Source organism: Plodia interpunctella, chromosome 12, assembly GCF_027563975.2.
Source record: "Plodia interpunctella isolate USDA-ARS_2022_Savannah chromosome 12, ilPloInte3.2, whole genome shotgun sequence".
In the NCBI taxonomy this organism is placed as follows: Eukaryota; Metazoa; Arthropoda; class Insecta; order Lepidoptera; family Pyralidae; genus Plodia; species Plodia interpunctella.
This window is the reverse complement of record NC_071305.1, coordinates 479140-505142: the sequence shown is the minus strand read 5'-3', so window position 1 is coordinate 505142 and position 26003 is coordinate 479140. Positions and strand designations below refer to the sequence as shown.

Below are 26003 nucleotides of genomic sequence, written 5' to 3'. Positions count from 1 at the left end.
GTAGGGAGTTGAGCTGCCGGCCAAAAAGGTCACCGTGTGTGACGTCATCATCGCCATATGGGCCAGTCGGTTGGTATTACCCTCAATACCCCTCTAAACAATGTTTACGCCCAATTAAGCCGAAACTGAAAATTCATTGTTAAAATGCAACATCGTCAATGTATAAAACGTGGATCATTTTGGCCTAACATGCTAAAATCATTCTGTCTTATTTTCCATCCATTTTACGTATTTAATTCGTATTTAATATAGACAGTGAAAAACGTAACCTCATTTTATTTGAATCTTTGAAGAAATCTATTTGGTGGTAATCAATCATTGTAGAGATCTACCTGGAGAAATATTAAATAATCAAGTTTTTTAGACGCTGCAATAGTTTGGATGGCCAGTATAAGATTATTAAAATATATATATAAGCAAAACCTAAATTTGCAGTCGTTTGGCAAAGTCACACATCGCATTATAAGCCACAAACTACGAAAGATGTCTGTGCTGTGTGCCGAGACCAGTTTTCGTACTTTTACTAACCTACCCACCCACTGTTCATACGCATAAATTGATTCGAATGATAGCTCGCCAGTGGATGGCGCTCTGAACGAGAGTGACACACCACTACGTAACTAATACACAAGCTATTTATATGACATTAGATGCGTGTTCAAACGCGTGTTTACTATCAGTCGGTCTGCGAACGATGTGTCATCTAACATTGAATGTGAGTTATTCAGACAAATTGAAACGACGCCGTTCAGCTTCGATATGCTGTAGGTATCGCAACCAGGAGCTGTTCTTATACTGACCATTGTTAATTACATTTTACTTTTGTTTGAATGGCCTACTGAGTTATGTTTATTTGATTTCACTTTGAACAAAAAAGTATACTGAATCCACGGTACCAATATTTTTTTTAAATTCGGTATTAGAGGGCAAAGTCTTGTTACGTCATCTACTTTAATAAAGATGTCTCGCTTACATACACAGCCTCATAAATACTTTTGCACAAGCATTTGAAATGCAGACGCCTTTTATGTATTGACTACATAAAATCTACTCAATGCATCTAAAAGTTTGAAAATAACAAGAACTTGCAGAATTTTACTTTATTTATTAAAAAATCTTCAGGTTATGGAAGTAGCACACCTCTAAGCAATGGATCAGCTGGATCTCCTCTGGGTCGCGCGGCTGGATCTCCCCCTGTATCGGGGGCTGGTGCTGGACCATCGCCAATGGCTGCACTCATGTCAGTCGCTGATACGCTACCCCCTGGTTCTCCTCGTTCAGCTGGAGGCTCTCCGCCGCAACCCCCGCCGCAGCGATCAGCTAGTCGTTCAAGTCAACACTCGCCCAACTCCTCAGGTAAATACGACGTCAAGATACGATTTGCAATCATTAGAATACGACATTTGATTAATGTTCAGTTAGTTGATTGCTGACCAAAGTTATGTAAAGCTACCTTTTAAATAGATCTAAAAGTCATCATATCATTGAAAATTGGCCTTAAAGTTATAATAAATTACAATCGCTCACAAATTAATCACATCCTTGCATTGTAATTTGTTTTGATATTAAACCATTAGTACGTACATACTTGAACTCACTGACCATATTATTTTAGTGAATTAGAACTGATTTGTTCGACATTAAGCTACGGCGGGTATAAACAGGCGGGCGTCTTATCGCTGCGCTGTTCTTGTTATATCTGTGGTATTCCACGGCGTGGCGCCCGACGACCGCTTGAGCCCAAACCTTACAGCTACAGTCTGCCCGCGATTTCCGAAATAGCTGATAGCTTTAGGATTAATCGAACGCTCTTCTGTTCTTATTCTGAAATGCAGAAACATCGACTCCTAAATAACAAACTATCATGTTTAGAAGTCGATGACTGCCGCAGACGGTAGCTAACAATGACGTTGGTTCGGCAGGGTCGAACGGCGGGCGGCGGTCGTCGGGTTCCCGGCATGTGTCGTCGACCACATCGGTGTCATCATCCGAGGCCCCTGAAGGTGACGCTACGGCACCGACACCAGCTCCGCTGCTAAAGTGCACGCTGTGCCAGGAGCGTCTAGAAGACACCCACTTCGTCCAGTGCCCAAGCCAGCCACATCATAAATTCTGCTTCCCCTGCTCCCGGGATTCCATCAAGCGACAGCAAGGATCAGAGGTTAGTTACTTTCTGTTTACTTAATCGTAAAGCTTTATTAATAACGCTATAAATTTATTGAGATTTACATTTGGTCATGATTTCGTCTTAAACAATATTTTGTTATACATGATATGCTAACTAAATTGCCGTCTTCTTATCTCCAGGTATACTGTCCAAGTGGAGAGAAATGTCCATTGGCCAATTCCACAGTGCCATGGGCGTTCATGCAGGGTGAGATTGCGACGATCCTCGGGGAAGAGTTCAAGCCGAAGAAAGAGCGGGAAACCTAGGGCAACGCAGTGCCAACTCGACTCTACCTCTTGTCCCTCTCATTGTGAGCGAATGCTGCAAAGAGAGTGCGGTGCGCACGAAGGCCGCGGTGCTCCGGACACGGTGTCCGCGGCGGGCGGACCGGATCTGGTCTGCCAACTCGTACCGATCACTTGTATATAAAACTGTAAATAGTCAACTTTAAGTTTAGTCACCTAGGGCTGTCGATGTTTTGGAAGACGCGACGCGACTGTCGCGAGGATGAGACCTGTTTAGAGTGTCGGATCCATTGTGGACCGATTTTGTAGAATTCGAATTTTGATTCGACGTTCTGAATGGAGTACATATCCTTTTTTGAGGGTTTTTCGACTATTTTTTGTCTAGATGTTGATGCATCGTCTACGGTTGATCGACGTCGGGAGTTACAGCTACTTGTCGAGGATGGTACGCTGCTTTATAAGCGGAATTTCTTCGGATGCCATTTTCTTAGTTACCTTTAGGTCCCGAACCATAGTGAACTCGGCATTTATTTATGTGATTCTTATATACTATACAAGTATTATACGATTTACGATCATGACATGTTATAATATTGTAGTAGAACGTACTGATTGTAAAAACATAGTTCGAATATCGGAAGCTCATTGCTTCCTATTGTTGTACAGATCTAGCTCGATGTATATTTGTATTTATGACATACAACGCATGCGAAATAGTGTTATTTTATTACGAAGCGATTTGTTCAGAGTGGCTCGAGTTCCGTTATTGTCTTGCATTCGATAACATCGTCGTGCACGTTTGTACGATCACTTTGTCTATTCACACGTTGATCTTCTTTATTTTTAATTGGGAATCATTCAAAATTCTATTTCAGACTCGGTTTTGCGGAGTCTGTATTTGAGTTGATTATTTTGTAAGGATAAGTTAATGCATTAGCTCCGAAGAGTGGTCGTTCGTGATTCGCGGCGTTCAGCGTTGTTGTGAGCGGCGCGAATCGCGGGCGCCGGCGCTGGTAGGCTACAGTATTAGCGAAATCGTTTGTGGGGGCGCAACTAGTCATTTTGTGAAATGTCAAATTGTCAGAACCGCGCAACGCGGCCATTATAGGAACTCTTAAAACTCGCTGCTATATTTGTATAAAGTGAAGTAATTATCATTATATAATTATCGTTATATATGTCATAATGTAAACAGATGGTAGTGAGCGTCAATTTCGTAAGCTATCAGGAGACGCCGGACCTGATCTTGGTTTGCAAATACTGGCTTCCTCTTTCGCTTTACATTGTCGGTTTCTCTCAGGAACCTTTACCTTAGGCTCGCTTGAAGGTAGTCGCGGTAGTCATTCGCGTCGTGCATGTGCTATTGTTTGTTACAGCAAAACTTAAACATAATAATTCGACTTTTCTTTGTTTAGCCCTATATCTGTAAGTCGAGACGTTATGTCTTTAAACAGTGCATATTAGTACATTCAATTAAATTGACATGTCCATTATTTATTTTAGGTATATATTTGTGTACATATACATACGTACGTTGTATATACTTTGTCTACTTGTAAATATTTAGATAGCGTGGAACAGCCAACTTTTTATTAGATCTTCATCCAGTATTAGCGGGTCTCCCGGCGTTAGCTAGTTGTTTACATACCTTTTTAAATTTTTATTTATTTCCGCTCATTTTATCAATGTAATCCGTGTAACAGTCTACTAAACATTTCTAAGATTAACAATACTTTTAATGATAATAATGGAATTTATTCTACTTCATGGGTGCTGTCTCTCCCATTGATTTTATGTATCATATTAATATATTTATTATTTGACCTGCGATGTGCAGGTTTGATGTAAATTGTATCGTTGTGATAATACTTTAACAGAATTTTTATTATCTTTTGTGAACTGACGTTACTGATAGATTCGAAATTGATCGTTAGTATTATCTCGGCGACGCAACGCCGATTCGGTCGACGCGTGTCGACAGATGTACATTGTAAGCAAGCACAAAATGTGCATTTTACTTTTGTACTGCGTGTGTGTTAATGTGCAGCATTGCAACTGTGTTTCATGAACGTCTGTCAGTGCTGTAGTGTTCGGCTTTCGATCATTTCGTTTGATTGCGGGAGTCAGTATCGAAAACGAGACACTGTCGCAATGATAAGACTTAGTATGCAGGAGTGCCCCGGGGCTCTATTCTTGGCCCACTGTCAAATCGATCATTTAACATTTTTAGCCATGCTGCAATTTAACACACCGCAATGTTTTACTCCGCCTCTACCATAGGCTTCATTGTAGTTGTCGATGGAGATCGACGAAAAATAAACTTTATTATTTGTGAATCGTCTCTTCTACTGTAAGCAGCAGTGAAATGCTTCGTTTAAGACGTTGATGTACATGTTGGTGAAATACAATTGATGTGATTTTGTAAAGTTGTACTTTTATTTACCTATTCCTATGTTTTCAATAAAACACTACGATGTCGTACTTATATTGCGTAGTGACAACGTAACTTTTCTTTTAAATAAAACCTAAAAACTATTCTTTTTTTTTTGTAAAGTCATGGGAATCTAGCATGACACGCTCGCTCGAGAAAAAAATATGTAAGAAGCAATAATGTTCCTTCTGGCATGTTAGGGACTAACACTTGTTTTTTGACAAATTACTATATAAGATTTCACGAAAATGTGCCCGTGAAGGTCTAATATCTGAATAAATGTTTTGATTTGATTTGCAGCTGTTTACGATGCAGAACCAAATCACCTTTTTGTTTTAATGATTTCAAAATTATCTAAAACTCTATAGTTTAAATAAAATTGTATGTAAATCGAGCCAGTACTGAGCAGGCGTATAGCACAGTATAATAAAGGGTATTACCGCATAGCGCAATTTGATTGGAATTATTATTAACACCAACCAATTGCAGCATAGGATAACAACTTTAATGACTGAAAACTTAATAATAGAAAGACACTGTGGTCCTGTTCTGATATTGCTGAAACTGGCAAAGAAATACTAATATTTTAAACGGAATTAAGCAACAAATAAAATCGATCCCATCGCAATCAACGGATCTTCCACCAGTTATGATTTCCCCTGGTTACTCGACTTTGTTTGCCTTATTATAAAGTAATTAATGTAGCCAAATATTGGTCCATTAGAATCATAATAGCTTGACTTAAGGGTACAATCTCAAAACTCAAGGGTATAAGCAATCCTAAACAGATCTCTCCTAGTACAGGAACTTAAAATTATCCAGTTGCCTGAATTACTTACGACGCCAGAAACAGATAACTTTTGTTTAATTCTGTATCATTAGATGAAGTAGATTATGGGGAAAGTGTCAAAACTATACAAATTCAAATTCAAATCATTTATTCCTATTTTACATTTATTCAGAAATTAGACCTTCACAGGCACTTTTTCTCGTCAATCTTTATATTTATAGTTATTTCTCACAAGCTACAAACTACATACTAATTACATAAGCATACATCTTCCATAGAAGTAGAGATAACCGTAAAATATAAATATTAATAAAATATATCAGGACAAATCACACAGATTAAGCTAGACCCAAAGTAAGTTCGAGACTTGTGTTATGGGATACTAACTCAACGATACTATATTCTATAACAAATACATATTTAGATAAACATCCAAGGCCCGGGCCAATAAGAAAAAGATCATTTTCCATCATGTCCCGACCGGGGCCGAACCCGGGACCCGAGAGGTCCCGGGGCAAGCACTTTACCACTGCGCCACCGAGGTCGTAGAACAGCTAGTATTTAAAAAAAAAATTAAGAATAATATTTTCAATATGTATTGTTTTTGTCCTCAGAGAGGAACAACGGGTCAACAGAGAGGATGCCGGAACCTCTGTGCCTGACCAACAGATGAGGTTCGAGAGACCTCGCTATCCAGTCGATCGATATTTGGTACGTGTTCTCTACATAATTATGTCATTATCGTAATATTTCTTAGGTTCATATAGTTTCATCTTCATTAGTTATTTGTTACAAGTATTGAAATAGCGTTATTGGTATTGATATTAAAATCTCCACATTACAGGTTGAGAGCAGCAAAAATATTGAAATGGTTAACATCATAGATGACGATATTTGGAATCCGGAGCCAGCACTTAGACCAGAGGATGAAATCATTCTCAGACAGCTACACGACATGTTGCAATCGACTGTTGATGATCTCAAGTTGCTCTCTGGAGAACTGTCCAAATACCACGAACCGGGGGTTCAAGTGAAAATGCTGCCTACACCATTGGATGACGAATTTAATGAGAAAGTACATATTGAGGAGGTAGTAAATGCTAAGTTTCATGGGAAAAAAATTATCGATAATTCTCAGAATACGTCTGAACACAAACTTAACAATAAACCGAACGCAATGAAAGCCCCAGTTACTAAATCAAACGCTTGTGTGCAAGTAGACTCAATATCAACTCTAAAGAGACCTTTGTCTACGAAAAAAAAATTAGAAATAACCCGCACTAAAATAATTCAAATAGATGAACGAAATCATGATAAAATTGAAGAAAATAAATTGAATAACGCTAAAATAAACAATGATATTGCAGCAGTCAATTATAAAGAATTTTCTTACGAATATGCAGAACCCAAGGAAGATATTCAAAAAAGGAAACTGAATGTTCAAAAAATGCCAAGTATAAGCATACGAAGTGAACTAACAGAACAAAAAGTATTGCACTTAGATATTTTGCCTGAAATTAATGAAGCTCAGGAATCATCAACCCACAATAGTAAAGTGGCTGTCATTACAATACAACATGAAACAATCACAGATAACAAATCATTAATGGCACAAGAGCGGCCAAATCCTCAATTCAACTTCGATTCTAGAAGTACCCAAGGCAAGATCAGAAAAGTATCTAGAATGTCAACTGGTGACAGTAGTTCTGCAAACAACAGTGCCAATGATGGAAATATCATACACAAACCCGTAAAAATTGCTTCAAAGCCTTCACCGAAAAATTCACCCCTCATAGACAGTAACAAAAATTACAAGGCTCCAAATAATAAACCATCCGATAAAAAAACTCATTCTAACTTAGAAAAATGGAGAAGAAAATTGAATACTGTGTATGGACAGCCGTCAACTTCTAGGAAAAATAAAACTGCAAAGACTGGTGCACCTACGATTTCTTCCAATAAAAAGGTGGGTCTCTCGGATACGACAGTTAGTAACAATATTTTAAAAAAGAATACGGAATATATTCCTTATTCACAATTAACATTAGGCGGTGTAAGTGTAAGTGATATTGAACGAGAAATATCTGATATTCCTGACAAGAATCAATTGCCACTTAGTCCTATTTTAGATAAAATTCTTAGCAGCCGTGAAAACTCATTTCATATAAATAGTCCAAAGAAAAATACCGAAAACGAGCCTTCGAAAATCCTTACTACATCAGATGAAAATCTGTTACAAGAAGTGATTGATATTGAAAAGTCAGTCGCTGAAACGCTTAAGAAGAATATGAAAAAAATAAAGAAAACTGATGAGAAGACACCTAATAGTAGTGAAGTCAACGATTCTAACAAAGTTGATAGTTACGATGATGATTTTGAGGATGAGAAATCAGATGGTTCCAAAAATTCTGCAATTCAAAATTCTTCGGATGACGTTCTTTCTTTAAACGAATCGCCTGACTTAGAATCTGAAAAGGAGGATAATATTGAAAACCTTAGAAATAATAACGAAGCTGTTGACAATAACAAGAAAATATCAAAATCAAATATTCATAATGAGACATACATTAAAAAATCAAATCTTTCTTTTAAGAATAAAGTGGATGTTTTTGAATTTGTTCATTCTGTAGACACACAAGAGTCTGGAACTCAAAGTACTGCCTCGCATATAATAGCTTTAAAAGAAACACAAACTTCTCCAAGGAACGAAAGACCCAATGTAGAGCCTATTCAGAATGACTTGTGGCCATCTATAGACCCTAAGGGAGAGATCAGTCATATTCTAAATTTGGAAAAAGAATTAATTAAAAAACTTATAATTGATGAATACGGGGATTTATTAGAAAAAAATATAACAAAGCCTTCAACTTCTAGGGAGTTAGAGGATACGCAAAATAACATAGTTTCTTTCCAGAAAAACACGCAAACTTCTCCAGCGCATGTCAAAAGCGTAATGACATCGCCTAGGAGAACTAAGACAAGAACAACATCACCTGTTACGTTGTCGGTGCCGGTCGATCGCCAAACCAGCCCGATGATTTATTTCACAAATGAGGATCTTAAGATTGAGGTCGAAAACATTGAAGAAGATCTTGGTATATCGATTAATTTGTCATCGCCAAGGTTCAGTTTGCGGCTTCCTCAAAACTCTCGCGACGTATTTTCAAACTTTGAACATTCGAACAATCAGACTCCGTCTAAAGCGGAACTTAAAGAAACTACGAAAATATTTAGAAAAGCAACTGTTAGTAGCTCTAGTTCAGTAGACGCAGACAATTCGTCATCAGATATAAGTAGCTTGGGCGAGATCAAATTGAAGCTCAAAAGAAGATTGAGGAAATGCAGAGTGTCGTCAATTTCTGACTCGAGTTCTTCGCCAGTCCCGAGCCATTGCAGTTCAGAATTGCAAACTACCAGCGTCTTGCCTTTACGCAGTGAAGGTGAAGTTAGTATCGGGCAAGCGATGAAAAGGGATTTTAAAAAACACGACAGCGATGGAGAAATATGCGTGAAGCGATTAAGCTGATGGCATGTTACAGAGTGTGTAGAATTAAGCAAAAACATTTTCTGTATATTTTCTCATTGATTTTTCGTGTTACGTATATTATATGGATATTTTGTCGGTTTAAATCATTCCTTATGTGCCTTGGACGTACGTCCGTAGTTCGTGGAAGTGAAGAAACTTCGTTTCCAATGAAATTGCCTCCGGTTGTTGTTACTTACCGCAAGTACAAATAGTTGTCGCTATTGTAATTTGTGATATTTTAATTCTGTTAAATGTATATATAGATAGTTATGTATCCTAGGCATATTTTATACAGTCGTTTATAAAAATTTTAATGTTAGTGTTTATATTTTCATGATGTATGACTGAAATAAATTACATAGGTATAATAATTAACGTCTTATTTTTATTAAATTTACTTTTCCCTGATATTGTTATATGCCCATTTAGATAAGAATATTTAGCTGCGCTCCCGGGCTTCGCTCTTCTCCGATAAAAATTACCCTATGTGTGGTTCCTGGTTATATTCTACCCGTGTACCGAATAACAATCCGGCCAGTAAATATTGCGTGAAAGAATAACAAACATACATACATAAGTAGGTAGCTTAATTTTGTGAGCGATTCAAGAGGAAGGTTTAAGTGTATGTAATGTTTTTACACGAGCAAAGCTGGGACAATCCACTAGTAATATAGATATATTATCGATACCCAACTAAATTTCACGTTATAAATAGCAAGTACCTATCGACAGTTTGGCATTTAATGCACTGACATGCGGTTGACTGTACACAATGCGAAGCAAATTAGTAGGTACATAAATGGAATCTTGTTATCATATTTTTTTAAAATTTAATGCTTAACTGGGTACTAATTTAACGGTATTCGACTTGGTATTCGAAATATTAACATGATAGTAATAAAGTAGGTAGGTAACAGCCATACGTCCATGGTAACAGCATAGCTTCACAACTTTATGAGACAAATTCCAGAACATTTTGCATTTTATTTGATTTGCCTACCTGCATAGTTATGTTTATTACTATTTAATCAGTGGGTAAGTTTGTAATTTTGTATAATAGTAATAATTTTACAATGAATGAATTTCAACAATTTAGGTGTGTACCTTCATTCATGGATAAATTGCACTCTGAACTGAATTTGCTAGGACAAACAGTCTGCGTGGAAGAGTATAGTATACATACAATTTTAATTATCTATTCTTCCATCCATCTATAAATTGCAACCAAATTTGTTTAATAGCTAAACTCTCAATCTTGCGAATACATGGCTGTTTGTGTAATGTCTCTTAGTAAATACCAAATTCAGCCAGATAAAAGTAAATGTTACTTTGGCATATTGACATTAATGACATTGAAGTTGTAAATATATTGCCAGAATAGTAAGATTTCCCTAAATTTTGTGTTTGATATGGCATAGGTAAATGAAAAACGTTGTATGCTTTGATATTAAATGTTAATCAATCAAAATCAAATAATACTCTGAAATCAGTAATAAATAGTAAATACATTTATTTTTCAATAGTATACAAATTAAATAAAGAAGTGAGAACGTTTAAAGGTCATTTCAAACTGTCGCGAGTTGCAATATTGCCGATTTGCATCTCATCTCGCATCCATCCCACATTTGCTTTCTCCGCTATAATGTACGGATTTCGGGTAATATTTAGGGAAAACCCTAAACAGTCATCTGGCAACACTGAGTTGTTAATTGGTTGAGTTGACGGCCGGCCCGGCCGTTTTGCTGTTATTGATTTGAGTACCGTTCAGTCGTTCAGAGTGTCATTTTAACTTATAATTATTGTTTATAATGACGAAACAAAGCAAATGACAAACTAGTTTATAAACAGTGTCCAAGTCTTCAGTTATAACTGCGACGTCAATCAGTTAAGTTCATTCGAAAAGTTCAACATGAAATTTTTCATTTTAATACTTTTCTTGGGGGTAGCCTGGGCAAGTTCTAAGCAAGAAATTAATGAGGAAGTACAGCCAGAGCAGGTGCACTTGTCTTTTGGAGGTAAGACTAGTTTAACTATGTTTTTTTTGTAGTAGAAAGGTGTGGTGCTGGGTAATTAAAATTTCAGGGTGCAACAGGTATTGATTAACATTGCACCGGTACACGCGCAGTCGTTGCAAATCTATATAGGATGCGTCGATTGCAAATTTTCGAAGGATGCGCCGGGAGTAATGACCTCTCTCGTTCCAGAATCAGGTCAATCCATAAATTTGTTCCTGTACTAAATGTGAATGCTAGATATTACAATGTGATGCAAATATGATTATATATATAAATTAATTTTACATTAAACCTATGAAGAATTAAAATCGAAATTACTAGGTACTTACGTCTTACAATGTGAATAATGTTTTTTAAAAATATTTAATTTTAACATCTCTAGTTCAAATAGTCATTGGAACATAGCTTTTATAATATTATGAGCAGTAAGTGTAATAATAACAACATTGTCCAGTTGAAATGCTCATAATAGCTATCAAATATAAAATGATAGACTTGTGTCCTTGGTACTCGCTTATCAAGCAAACCATGCATAGACACAAACATGTTATTCTAAAACAAGATGGTTTATCACCGGATAAAGCACTGTGCTAGATGCTTTGTGTTCAATTAGCATTATAACATGGAAGTCATACCAACTTTCAAAAAATAATTATAGTATAAACATGGTATATAAATCATGTTTATGTATACTTATAATGTAACAATTTTCAGATTCAATTAAATTATTGAAACTGCTGCTCTTCTCTCTCTCATTCTCACATGTTCCGGGCAAAAAGATTTGAAGTTTCAGCTCATTCTTCATCACATTTACACATACAATCTAAATAATAACCTACTCTTTGTCTTGGTAATTTAAAATTATTGTGCACTAGATGTTGCCCGGGGCTTCACTTTCGTAGGAATTTGATTCGATGAAAATAACCATATTTTTGTTGCACTATTCAATATGTTAATCTGCAATGATAAGAAAATTGGTGTTATGACCTTTCTCACTTGACATCACAAATAGATAAGACAGAGTTGTTTAAATTATGCTGATATTATTAGTTAATTGCTTTTGTTTGTTAAAAGAGTTCAAAATAATGTTAGTTTTTGAACAATTTGATAATGTTACCCAACAGTTCATTGTTCTTTGGACTTAACTCGTCGTGTATGTATTGACCGGTTGGAGACATTTTGTGAAAGAGACATTTTACGATTACACGGCATTTTGCCCATGGGCCGTGCTATTCGAGGTCTGAACCATATACCATGAAAGTTAAAAGAAAACCACTGCCTTATACCTAGGTATATACAATGGGTAGTGTTCTTTAAACAAAATGAAATATGATATTTCAGATGCTACCAACGAGATAGTGGTGACTTGGTCGACGCTAGCAGAGGCCAAGTCAGTGGTGCTGTACGGCATCCACGAGACGAACAAGAGAGCCACAGGAAGCAGCTCCGTCTTCGTGGACGGCGGCAAGGAGAGGAGGAAGCAGTGGATACACAGGGTTAAGCTGAAGAACCTCGCACATAATACCAAGTATGGTAGGTGAAGTTCAATTCAGTACATTCTAGGATTGAATTGCAATATCCTTTTTCAAAACCGGTTAGAAGCAATATTTTTGATGAATATGGAGATAGTATAAACATCGTAACTCACTTCACTAACAGAGATAATTCTTGTCCTACTAATCCAATATACGACAATAATAACATGGAGATTGTTGATAGACAAGTATGGTACTTTATTTGCGGTTTATAGCGGTGAAGTTTGTTGTGCCGCTTCTTCTTCACCTGCGCTTTGGATGCCGGCAGTAGACTTAGTTTAAGTAATTTTTTTGACGTCAATAAGTGATGTATATCATCCTAAATTGAATAAAGAATTTTGAATTTGAATTTTGAGAACTCGATACATGACACGTGACACAATGGCTTCAGCCTTGGTGCGAGTTTTTGTTACTAAACCTCTGGCGGCAAACAGGCAGCTTCTTTGATTCCAAAAACATCTCAAAAACTCGCACCACGGCCTCTGCGTATGCAACAAAATGCATGTCATGTAATTTGTTATAGTGTACAAGGCGGGTTCGGACGCCGGTTACTCGCAACAGTTCTCGTTCCGGACGCCGCCGGCCGGGGAGAACTGGCCGATGCGCATCGCCATCTACGGGGACATGGGCGTCAACAACTCCATGGTCAGTTCTTCTTGTCGACTTCACTACATCGGACTAGTGTATTTGACTGTAGTGTAGTTTTGACCAGCAGTCGGCCACAACCAACTGTGTACTTTGTGCAGTCGTTTATCTGTCGGCGCGCTGTTTCTCTATTTTTTGACTATTCTCCTTTATATATATATATATTTCTGCTGTATTTATGAAACATGCCCGATTTTATTATTACCTACTATATCGTATTTTTTTTTCAAGAAAAACAAAGTATTATATTGTCATTCCTTCAGGTTCGTGTACTTTTCGTGCCACATGAGTTTGTACACTAATCTGACTCATATATGTATAGTAGTTTTCATAGACCACCACTTGCTTCCGGTGAAGGAAAACATCGTGAGGAAACCTGCACACTGGTGAACAGTTGAGCTCACTAGTGTGTACACGACTATCGGCCATTAGATGGCGGTGAGAAGTTGTAAAAGTCGTGTCAGCCTTAACAATATCACACTCGACATGTTGATTCCTTCAGGCTCTGCCATACCTCAAACGCGACGTGGAAGCCGGCATGTATGATTTCATACTGCACGTGGGGGACTTCGCGTACGACATGAACGAACAGGGGGGCAGGGTGGGGGACCAGTTCATGAACAAGATCGAGCCGCTCGCCGCCAACCTGCCGTACATGACGTGCCCGGGAAATCATGAGAGCGCGTAGTAAGTGCACCATTACATATTACAAAATGTTGCCTATGTTTGAACCCTGGTCATTAAATATATATCTATATGCCAAACATGTTTAGCGTGTTGACACGCTCTGCTTGTTTCCGTGACCAAAAACATATAATACCTAGCTTACATAGCAATATAAAGCGGTTTCTATAGCAACTACTAGATGGCACCCCAAACCGATTAAAAGTGACTGCATTACGGTGTTGTCTACTGATGCCACCAGCTCGTATTAAATTAACATTTGCGAAGAAATTCAACGAAACAAAAGAAGTGGTCAAATTTAAATTCAAAACATTTATTCAGAAATTAGACCTTCACAGGCACTTTTTCTCGTCAATTTTTATATTTATAGTTATTTCTCACAAGCTACAAACTACTGGCATTTTGGAACGACCACTGCTGAAAAGTAATGCCGAAAGAAACTAATTTGAACAGTATTGGTCCCTATCATGCCAGAAAGGCTTACCATTATTAATTCTTACAATATTTTTTTTTCTAATAATATATAAAAATACATAATGTACATAGTCAAAAGGTATATCAAAACAGGTTATGATTGTGATCCGTTGTTATAATATAACGTCTGTAGATGTTTGTCTCGTAAAGCATCAACCTAACAATCATGTTGCAGCAACTTCACGCACTACTCTCACCGTTTCACGATGCCCGGCGATCGATCATCGCTCTTCTACAGTTTTGATGTCGGCCCGGTCCATTTCGTGTCGATATCCACTGAAGTGTATTACTTTACTCAGTATGGGCTCAAGCTGATCAGCGACCAGTACCATTGGTTGAAAAAAGATCTTGAGAAGGCTGCTAAGATCGAAAACAGGTAACTTCATCTCTCATTCCAACGCCTAGGTTAATTCGAATTGTACAGTGGTTGGATTTTATCCAAACATAAATTAACGCGAGTTCAAGCTTATTAAACATTATTTCTTATTTTTAAGTCAATTTGGTCCTTAAATCTGGCAGTCGACCGCATGTCAAATTACTCGGCATGGATCTTTATGCTGCATTAATAGGGCAAATGTGCAGTGAATTTGGGTAGATTGGTGTGCTGTTGACACAGTGTACACACGAGAAAAAATTCCCATATTTACCCTGTATTTTTATATAATAGACAGAAACGCCCCTGGATCGTGGTGTTCGGCCACCGGCCGATGTACTGCAGCAATTCTGATGACTACGATTGCAGCGTGGAGTACACGCGAGTTGGACTCTACGGCTTCTTTGGTAAGCTGGTGTAGTATTAGCACTGGGAATTTACGCCTAGCGTGTTGGGAAATCACTTAGAGACACGCCAGGCACAATTACACACGAAAGCGCCATTATGTTAATTTCGTAACATAGATATGAAACAATACAACTTAAAACACACCCAAACTTAGAAAAAAGGAGTTTTGTCTTCCTGTCTGTTTTAAAATGGCGTGTTTTTTTAAATTAGACGTGGCAATGGCATTATTGATGCATGCAAAAGAGAGAATGTACGAAATTAGTTAATCACTTTCGGTAACAGACGTCACAACCAAATTTCATTATATTTATTGTCCAGGCTTGGAGCCGTTACTAAAGGATTACGGCGTGGACATAGCTCTGTGGGCCCATGAGCACTCGTACGAGCGTACCTGGCCACTTTATGATCAGAGGATGTATAATGGAACAACCCACCCTTACACCAATCCCGGGTGAGTTCTAGTTATCCAGAGTGGGAATAGGAATGTCATGTCTTAACCTTTTTTTTACTGATTAAGCGTCTATACAATTAAAGCGGTGAAAATGCTTACACGTACATATTTATCTACATCGAATGGATCTGTTTTGAGACAGTATTTTACTTTAGATGATGTGATGAGCGGTTTTAAAATTTTAACTCTTTTTACATTGATTTCTATTATTTATAATAAAGTTGATGTCAAACGCTGCTATTATTGGTTTCGATAAAAATTCAGAGTGTTATGTGATTATTTTGGACAAAATTGCGCACCTGTTTCACATCAAACGACGACACCCAGGTAAATATTACACGATATAATGGAATAGTGTCACAATTTTTACGAATAATATTTTTTTAGATATTTTTCCATTTTGCTGTACATGCTTGTACTACTTATCTAAAGTATGTCAATCCTAACTATGTGTCATGTGTTTGTTCCGTAGAGCTCCAGTCCATATTATAACCGGTTCCGCGGGCTGCAGAGAAGGAAAAGATCCTTTTAAAAGTATGTACATATATGTACGTAGTAATCCCGTATATAGGTATCATTTATAGTTCTAAAGTGCAACTTCGTATCTTCGTGCAACTACAATCTTTCCCGATGATTCTCAGAACGGCCTTCCAAATGGTCGGCTTTCCGGTCCTCCAGTTACGGATATACGCGAGCCTATGTCAACAAAACGCACATATACATACGACAGGTACTTCATATCTACATATTTACTTTGATGCACGATTTTCAGAAATTATTATTATATATTGTAATAATGAATAGCTTGTTATATAAATTAATCCAAAAGCTGCAGCTGTAACCTTCGGTTGCGTCTAGGGCAAGACTAGATATTAGGCTTTCCTTCATCACGTTTTTATTAGATTCACATCACTTATTTTATTCTTGGCTCTAGTAAACAATTTTAAATTAAAAGTTAGGAATCAAAATACTATCTTACATTAACCTTAAAAAGAGTATGTTCCTTTTTGATCAGCTATTTAAAACATAACCAACGTCATCAATTACAGGTAGAAGTCGGGAAGCGCAGGCTGTGGCGGCTATGTCCCCCTTCCATTATTGATAGTTTCTTCATTATAAAACATCCGGTGTATCAGACACATAAGACGACCGAAGAATTTTAAACGAACCAGAAAAAATATTCTCCAACCTCGTTCATACAAGAATCACTTCAACATAAGTCTCCGTTGGAAGAAAAATAAACATTTACATACAATGTTCATTAGAATTTTATTAAGCTTTTAATTTGTACATATTAATTAATTTATTCGTGTGTATGTAGCTCGCTTGCGAAATACGTTTGGGAAGTAAACCCAGTATAGAGAGATCAATGTATTATATAGTTTATTAAAAGTTTATTATGGTTTTGTTTTATTTATATCTAAAAAGGAAACTGCAACGGAAAAATCTGTGGAGTAATTGTTTGTACGAAATATTTGGTATATCGTAGAGTACTACTAGTTGCAGTAGCAACATGTTTTAAGTAAGAAAATAATACGTTTTTCAGATGTAACGAGTGTTCGGTTCGTCTCTCACAATCATACGTTTGTCAGTATAAAACACGCCTAGCGTTTTCCTACTTTTTGTTTGGTCATAGCATTTTTCTGTTCTTAATGTGTAATTAGAGAATTATTCTTGTTACATTAATTCAACAAGGTAATTTTTAAAATAACTTATTATCTCCATAGAGTATGTAATTGACTATCTGTTACGTAGCCTATTATTAGTGCCAGCGGTAGTAGTGTCTTGTACGTAAAATGGGTGTTTAAAAGTAATACCAAATACTGTTTTAATGTCAATTTTAGAGCTCCTGTGCACATCGTGACAGGTTCCGCAGGCTGCAGGGAAGGCGTTGACCCGTTCAAAAGTAAGTTATTAAAAAAAATAACACTATAATTCTAGAATGAACGGTTGGGAGCACATTTTATTTTCGTTTATGCATGTAGAACTCGGGCACTTTATTATTTTTTTAAATTGTTGAAATTTCGACTTTTATCCTATAAATTCTTGTTATTTTGAGCTTACTTAGACAAAATCGACACTGGCATTATAATGAACTAGATGTCGCTTCGCTCCTGCGGGAATTTTGTGATAATGTACATTTCTAATGGTGAAAGAGTTTTTGAAATCTGTTCAGTAGTTTCGGAGATTACCCGCCTCAAATATACAAACTCCCAAACGCTTATCTCTTTATAAAAATAGTATAGATAATAATGTTAAAATTATCTACCGTATTATTTCCCAGAGACACCGGCCGAATGGTCCGCATTCCGCTCTAAAGACTACGGCTACACCAAGTTCTACTCGCCTAACAAGACGCATATTTACTTCGAACAGGTTAATATAATACTATCCTGTGCCAATAATGCACAACCGACGACGTTGTTGAGGATGGACAATAGACAAGATTTCCACGCATATCTATGTGTCGCATCAACTGTAGTAGCCATCACCATAATAGACAAGCAAAAAGGTTGCCGGTTGCTTTAGTGATGTCTAATATGATAAATGTACCTATGAGTTGCACAATTGCTGGATTTTAGACATGGATTTTGCATGATTTAAATGCTAACAAAATTACGCTACCATAATTATCTAGTAATTAAAACATGTTAGCTTTGATTACCGCAAAGTGCATGAGCTTCGAAACCTGCGCAATATTTAACTAATTTGTAGCAAAATAGAAAATGCATGTTTTCTGTAAATTTATTCTAGGTTTCGGTGGACTTGGACGGGCAAGTGATTGATTCCTTCTGGCTGGTGAAGACCAAGATGCGGTTTACTTTGTAACCCTGATAGAAGAAACTGAGTCAGAAACACTCGTGACTAACTCACGCGTTAACGTTTAAATAAATTGAATTGCATTGTGTTTTGTTTATGATTGGACATGTTTACTATCGGAAAACATGCCTAGCGTGCTATAAGTAATGAGACAAAATTAAAAATTCTATAGATAGTACTGTACATACCATAGCTGGTCGGTATCGAATTCCTTTGCTGAACCTTGAGAAATACTAACGTGACTGCTTCAGGGGCAAAACGTTAATAAATACCTGGTTGACTATCTCTATGACAAGGGTTGTAACTTATTGTCAATACATATAATAGAACAGTAAAATAGTTTGTAAATTTGATATATTTACAAAAAAAAAGTATGAAGAAACAATATTGTAAGAATTTTTTGAAATGTTTATCTGTTTGTAAACGCTAATATCCGAAACTACTGGACGGATTAAACCTATTACAGTTAAAATTCACGTACTGGTCAAATGAAAAATTCTAATTTCATGGTTACTTATTGACGTTAAAAATGTATAAGGCTACTGCCGACTTGACTTCAAAAGCGTAGGTGAAGAAGCGGTGCAAAAGCTTCACTGCAGCCTTTTCTCCAAATACGTCAATTGACAATTATGGAGATGCGCGTAAATCGCCAGTGGGGTCTGTACACTCCAGCAGAGATTGAAACAGCAGATGCATGAAAGTCCTCACGTTTATTGTGGTTAACAATTAAGTGGAACTTCACTATTAGTACATAACAATTACATTATATATTATAAATAAACTAGCAACATTGCATTGCATGGTGTTCAAGGAAGTAGAAAAGGGAGGAAGTCCGGTAATAACAAAGTGACATTTACAGTGTTGCACTTATTAAAGAAAACATAAAGCTATACATTCATGACTCATTTAGTGACTCATTATGTGAGCCATTCACTATTCAACAAATTATAGGTCTTGTATGTATATTAAAACTAAGTGGACGAATTCACATTATTTATAATGGCACAATTTAAATGTCAAAATTTGTATATTTAATAATATATTAAAAATTGTAAAATATATATATATATATATATACTAGATGTTGCCCGGGGCTTCGCTCCTGTAGGAATTTTGAGATAAAATATAGCCTATAGCATTCTTGGATAATGTACCTTTCTAATGGTGAAAGAATTTTTGAAATCTGTTCGGTAGTTTCAAACACACAAACGCTTACCTCTTTATAATAATATTATAGATGTATGTAAATGTTAAATAAATGTACGTAATTATGACATAACTGGTAAGTTTAGAGACTGTCACTATTTTCATTTGTACATATAATTGATTTAATTTTTTTTGTACCACTATTCTATATACGTCAATGTTTACAAAGTTCACGTCCCATATATATATATCGATGATATAGTTACTTACCTTATTTTTTTTTTTCAAGACATGTACCTAGTCCGCCTAAAGCTGGGTATTCAGTCTTCAATGTGTAGGAATAATAATAATTATTGGAAGTGAGCACGTCCACTGAAAAATGAGAATAAAGACAACAACGCTACACGCCTGGCGCACTTTCACTTTTATTCACGTATATAAATACGGAATAAGTAGTTTTATTTCATCGTGACCCTACTGTTTTAGTTTGATCTTCTACATTGTAATTATTATGGTCATTGGACACATGTTTATTCTCATACGAAAAAAAATAGTGCTTTGTACTTAGTAATCTCAAGAGTTAAATGCTATTTGTTCACTGTTATATTTGTTTTTAGAGCGCCTGTGCACATCGTGACAGGTTCGGCTGGCTGCAGGGAAGGACGTGACCGATTCAAACGTGAGTAACTAGCTTTTTAAATATAATTTATTTTATTCATATCTACTTATATATTTTTCGTAAGTTACCTTTATTCGTCCTCGCGTTTTTTTTTTCGCCTTTTCTTACATAGTATAGAGGACAAAAGAGCATGCGGGTTGTCTAATGGTAAGCAAACACCGCAGCCCATGGACACCGGCAACCCGATATGAGTCACCGGTGACTTTTTGAGAAAACGATGGACTTTTTTTCTTTAAATGACCAAACTATTAGGGATCACCGCCGAGGGAAGTTTATTCCACAGCTTAATAGAGTGCAGGAAGAAGTGACATGAAAAATCGACTATAGTTTTTTATTTATTTTTTGATCTTATCACGTTTTTTCCCTTCCTTTCAGATGATCCACCCAAGTGGTCAGCATTCCGCTCCCAGGATTATGGCTACACCAAGTTCTTCACACCCAACAAGACTCACATTTACATCGAACAGGTCAATTGTCGCAATATCCAACTTACTATTGTATGTTCGCTTCCAGAAATCGCGCCTAGCGTGTTATAAAATCATGCCTAGCGTGATGCGAGCACGTCATGCTCTAATTAGTGGGCGATATTCTTTTCGAGTCTGAATATTAATAAGTTTTATTATCAAAAATGTTAAGAGAACATTTTTTGTTTATAATTTAGTGGCGAATGAACTATGAACTTAAATGGAAAGGAACGCATGGGGACTTGTAAAGTGTTAACTTACACCTTCGAAAGCTAGTAACGTTTTTTATTTTCTAGGTGTCTGCGGACTTGGACGGCCAGGTGATCGACTCCTTCTGGCTGATCAAGACGAAGCTGCGATTCAACCTCTGACCCGGGGAGAAGGTAACTCTGTGCAGCGGCGAGGTCCCGACCATATCCTCGGTGCTGGAGCGCGGGCGGCGGCCGCGGGACACCATGGGGGAGCTCGTTGTAGTCATCGGAGATTAAATCATAGCAAATCTACAAGTTCTGTGTCGTAACAATATTAGTGGCTGATAATTTCATCGGTTTCCCTTCTCCAAGTGCCAAAAATGGATATTACTAGCCCCGTGCCTGGTGACATTATAAGAGCTTCGCGGTATTCCACAAAACTGTACGGGCTGATTGACTGAAAACTAAATTTCAGCACGCTGGGCGCGTGCGTGGGTAATTGCGTGTATAAAAAGTTAAGGTTGAACACATTTACGGAGCAGACCCAACATATTACGACCCCAAGTCATTTGAAAACTTTTAGAGGCATTTATCTTAGGTCCCTCTCGGAAATATATTTAGATACGCCAATAGACGTAATACTTGCCACCCTATTGTTACGCCACCGGACACATTACCGGGGGGAAACACATCAGAAGAAAACACGCCAGGAGTGATTTTCAACACACATCAGATGAAAATCTTAAAATTTTATGACTAACTCAAGATCCATCAAGAACTTCAACATAAGAATTAATCTATCACAACCATGAAGCCAAGAGAAAGCACGAATATTTCAGGCAATAGTGAACGTTGAAAAAAAAACATATCTCTTACATTATGAGCTTAACATAAGCAGGGATTGTGGAAATTAATGCCAAAGGATTGGACCAAGGTCTTTCGTATCCAGATGGATATGTTTTGAGATGAAAACATCATGACAAGGATACTAATTATAATACTTTCTTGATAGATTGTAACCATGTTTAATCGATAGTTGTAGTATTTATCAATAATATTGTCATAGTTATCGCTGCGTGCTCGCAACCACTCACTCGACGTGCGCAAGAGATGGCCGAGCTCATTCTGTCAAGCGCGAAAAGTTCTTGTTATGGTAGATAGTGTTGTTATCGGTATTAGAGTGTCTAAGGGCAGATCTCTCGAGTTTTTCTATTCCAATGTCCTCGTCGAATTCTGTCACTTGAAAATCTTATTTCAATAAAACTAAGGCTTGTCTTTTATTTGAATTTTGTACATCGTCAGGATATATTCTCAGTAAAATCGGACACCATAACAAATTTTTTCGTGCTTGGGGGACTGATACACGCCTAACGTGTCATCACATAACGCGTGACGCAGCAGTGTTCTAAGCATCATCTTATTCACAACATTGTCATCCCACAATTGAGCAGCTGTATATAAACCCCAATCATTCAAAACGTCAGTTCTGTACGGTCACTGCTAAGTTTAGAGCCGCCATCTTAAATGGTTCGTACATTAGCGGCTCAATAGGGGAATGATAAATGTTATGAACAAGACGGAAAATTTATAAGGACATAATCCATATCCTAGTAATTCTACCAATACAATACATGCGAAAGTTTGTGTGGATGTATGTATGTGTGTGTGTGTGTGTGTGTGTGTGTGTGTATGTATGTGTGTGTGTGTATGTATGTATGTGTGTGTATGTATGTATGTTTCTTCTATACTCTTTCACGCAAAGTCTACCAATGGATTGTAATGAGATTTGGTATCTACAACTGAAATAACATAGGGTGCCTTTTATCCCGAAACTCCTACGAGAGCAAAGTCCCGGGGCGCAGCGAATATGATAAATGCGAAGCTCGTGAGGATGATGTTTGTTACTATACTTTCACGCAAAATTTATTGGACGAATTACTGTGAAATTTGGTGCACAGGTAGAATATAACCTAACACCTGTGTTAAATAAATAAATATACCCTGGTATATTTATCCCGAAATTCCCACGAGAGTGAAGCCCCGGGGCGCAGCTAGTACTACATATTTGCAATAAATATGGAGATAACATTTTTAGAAGTTAATATCCTTATACTCATTATTCACCATTTCGATCTTGATGTTAGTTTTAATGTTAAGTGCGCATATCAGGCACTACTATATACTTACAATGGTGGTACTACATATGTAATCAATATTGACGAAAGGTCAACATTTTGTCTCTCTTTTTGAATCTCTGAATGTTGTTCGATATAGTAAATTAAAATGAAAAATATTTAAAAATTCAAATATTGTTTCATTTCTATAATAAAGATGTTATGATGATCATTATGTCAATTATGTAAATGTAATTAAGCGAGCGTTGTTATTTGCGTTTATGGGCATTGAACTCGTCAAAACGTGACATAAAGTTAGTTTTTTTTAGTCCTAACATGGAAACATCTTCAATATTTTATTGTCGAACATTGTTAAAAATATAGTTCAAATATTAGTTTCCTATACAACGTATTACAACTCTATAACATTTGAAAGTAAAAATATCCTATCTAACCAAACACTAGCACCACCACACCGCACAGTTCTATTGTTTCTTTGTGAAAATAACTTTAAAATTATGCCATAAAAGTAATTTTAAAATAGTTGAAGATTATTTGTTAACATCCTTTTTTTTCGCTAAGAAAATGATAAAAATGTGGCGTTGCATATTGGCCAAAGCACGAATGTCATTATATGTAATTAATATTCATGTTTACATAATATGAGTCTTAAGATGTAAACAATCATCACAGTACTTAATGTTGAACATAAATCAAATATTATTTCAAACGTCCCAAAATTAAACTAATATTAACAATGATAGTACCTATATCCTAAAAAAAATTATCAAGAGTAGATGAATGGAATATCACCTCAATGTGTAAAGTTAAAACCTATGTCTCCTAGCATTTTGCCTCATTCTGTTTGTTTCAGTGTAGGCAGCGTGTAAATTAAAGTTCCTCATATTGTTTCTGTTCTTTTGTTTTGTTACTCTATTTGGTCTATTGGGAACATTCCTAGTTTGTGGTTTGGGGTTAATATACAAAGGCATTTGAGGTCCATTTCTCGGGTCTAATATAGCTTGAAGAAAATCACTTTTACCACATTGCTTAAATCTATCTGCTGCGTGTTTCAGATGGAACAGAAATCTATGAAACAATTTTGGATGGACGGCCATTGTGGTGTTTCTGCTGTGTTCAAAAGCATCCTGAACACACATCGGTGAATTGATTTGCAACATTTTACATTTATGTCCCACCAAATTATCTTTGTACAATTTAAAATCAATAGGGACGAGATTGAGGCTTTTAAAAAGATTCCTATTTATAGAATAGCCTGTGTAAGGACAAATTATATTATCCTTATATTGATAAGTGCTGTAATATTCAAAAAATCCTCCAAGAAGGCTGTATAGTTGTTGGTTATTATTTGTCCGATGCCGGTAAGTCTCATTGTAGGATGTGTCCCAGTTATCTACTATCTCAGGGTCGATATCTTGTTGGAGTACACTCACTGCAGGTAGTATATTAAATTGTTGCAAATAGAATATTGCCATCATTATAAGAGCATAGTTTGGTACAAGATTCGTACCGGTCAACTTATGTACTTTTGACCAATATTTTATTAATATTGCAAATTGCAATGCTCTCTTATCCATGTGTATTAAGTATGCAATTAATTTGCTGTTTCGGACTCCAGAGAGACTATTAAAATTAACATCACATTCACATTGAGTAGGGACATGGAAAAACTTTAAAATGGGAACTCTAGCAGCAGTTATAGCAAATAATTGTTGGAATATTCTTGGTTTCCTTTTCAGGACATGTTTGGCTGTCATGACATAGCATTCACCAGGCGATTTCAGGTATTCCGGAAGATAGACATAACAATCTGCATCACTGGTTTTTATGCCTAAACCTGTCACTATTGACCCAAACGGCATGACTATGCATCCTGAAACATCAAAAACTTTAGACAAAATTTAATTTAAACACAATTGGTATGCTGTTAGGAGGCTGATATCTACGTACCTGGCCAATATTCCCGCAAGGTTTGCTCCAAGTCAGAAAATAATTTCTCCAAGTGTTCCACCTCACTACGAGTCAACCTTACACTTTCCATTATATTTACGACCTGCCATTCAAAATCGCCATCTAAATTTAGATCACATACATCTACAATATCTGAAATAAAACGATAAAATCTGTGAAATGATCACACACGGGATGTTTATACTAATGCATTGTTACATTGTCATAAGTTTACCTTTTGCCATAATTTCCATTTATTATAGCTGTAAAAAAAGAAGCTCTTTTAATACCGAAGCATTGGTAGGTATTTTGAATGTATTTAATAAAATTGAGAGTTTTTATTTTGATAGGTATTCAGGTAATTGTGAAACAAATAGGAGATACCAAACTACAAAGTAACGTAGGTACTGTCATGATTTAAGAATTTGATGTGAATACTGAAAATAAAAACTTACAAGTTTCATTTGAGACAAAATATATATAATATCTTTTGGGATGAGAAACAAAACATAAAATACGCCAATTATTGCGCAAACTACACAATGGTAGGTACAAAAAATACCTACGACTACTACCTATGAAAGTAATAAAGCAAATTTGACAGCTGACAGTTTTGTTTTTGACAATGACAACCCAATGGGTGGGCGTTCTTTATTTTCGGGCAAGCAAAGGGATTCTTTAGAATTTGTCCGTGATTAGCGATTAGATTAAATAGGCACTCTAACCGTTTATTACCATATTATTATACACTACCATATTGTTTGTAGAGAGACGCGATTTCACATATCGATATCAGAACCCGGACATAGGTATTTCATGATTGCGACAAGCACGCACGCACGCACACACACATTGTTTAAGGCAAAAATATTAA

The 26003-nt window shown here is 36.5% G+C and overlaps 3 protein-coding genes across 7 annotated transcripts in view; 2 read left to right on the top strand and 1 right to left on the bottom strand.

The window, feature by feature from the left end:
* Pits (Protein interacting with Ttk69 and Sin3A) overlaps positions 1–9534 on the top strand; it is an 87034-nt gene extending 77500 nt beyond the window's left edge. The window contains exons 2-4 of one of the 3 annotated variants that reach the window (XM_053753016.2): positions 1123–1356; positions 1923–2161; positions 2308–4838. In XM_053753016.2, coding sequence (XP_053608991.1) covers positions 1123–1356; positions 1923–2161; positions 2308–2433 — 599 coding nt within the window. In that variant the 3' untranslated portion in view covers positions 2434–4838. Of the gene's footprint in view, positions 1–1122; positions 1357–1922; positions 2162–2307; positions 4839–6247; positions 6345–6477 lie in introns of those variants that run through there. The other 2 variants (XM_053753015.1, XM_053753014.1) reach the window with 2 other exon arrangements.
* Positions 9535–10855: 1321 nt separating this feature from the next.
* On the top strand, positions 10856–23351 carry LOC128674105 (uncharacterized protein). Of its 3 annotated transcripts, none has more exons than XM_053752443.2 (10): positions 10856–11174; positions 12516–12707; positions 13233–13354; positions 13857–14041; positions 14688–14888; positions 15180–15292; positions 15612–15744; positions 20328–20389; positions 20765–20856; positions 21150–23351. In XM_053752443.2, the coding sequence occupies exons 1-10, from the start codon at positions 11069–11071 to the stop codon at positions 21222–21224; spliced, it is 1281 nt and encodes a 426-aa protein (XP_053608418.1). In that variant the 5' UTR covers positions 10856–11068; the 3' UTR covers positions 21225–23351. The 3 variants fall into 3 exon arrangements, with proteins under 3 accessions (XP_053608418.1, XP_053608420.1, XP_064292323.1); XM_053752445.2 differs by lacking the exons at positions 20328–20389; positions 20765–20856; positions 21150–23351 and adding exons at positions 17589–17650; positions 18029–18120; positions 18499–18652 and having other exon boundaries at positions 10929–11174; XM_064436253.1 differs by lacking the exons at positions 20328–20389; positions 20765–20856; positions 21150–23351 and adding exons at positions 16217–16278; positions 16386–16474; positions 16794–17139 and having other exon boundaries at positions 10929–11174.
* LOC128674106 (terminal uridylyltransferase Tailor-like) lies at positions 23338–25721 on the bottom strand. Its single transcript, XM_053752446.2, has 4 exons — positions 25585–25721; positions 25365–25392; positions 25130–25282; positions 23338–25052 (listed from the first exon to the last, which is right to left on the bottom strand). Exons 2-4 carry the CDS (start codon positions 25381–25383, stop codon positions 23986–23988), a joined length of 1239 nt encoding a protein of 412 aa, XP_053608421.1. The 5' UTR covers positions 25384–25392; positions 25585–25721; the 3' UTR covers positions 23338–23985.
* Positions 25722–26003: the final 282 nt, after the last annotated feature.

Coding starts and splice junctions, on each gene's coding strand:
- LOC128674105 (XM_064436253.1), top strand. CDS start 11,069: ATGAAATTTTTCATTTTAATACTTTTCTTGGGGGTAGCCTGGGCAAGT. Junction 12,708..13,232: donor CGCACATAATACCAAGTATG/GTAGGTGAAGTT, acceptor AATTTGTTATAG/TGTACAAGGCGGGTTCGGAC. Junction 16,475..16,793: donor CGCACATATACATACGACAG/GTACTTCATATC, acceptor CATCAATTACAG/GTAGAAGTCGGGAAGCGCAG.
- LOC128674106 (XM_053752446.2), bottom strand. Junction 25,053..25,129: donor CTTGCGGGAATATTGGCCAG/GTACGTAGATAT, acceptor TTGATGTTTCAG/GATGCATAGTCATGCCGTTT.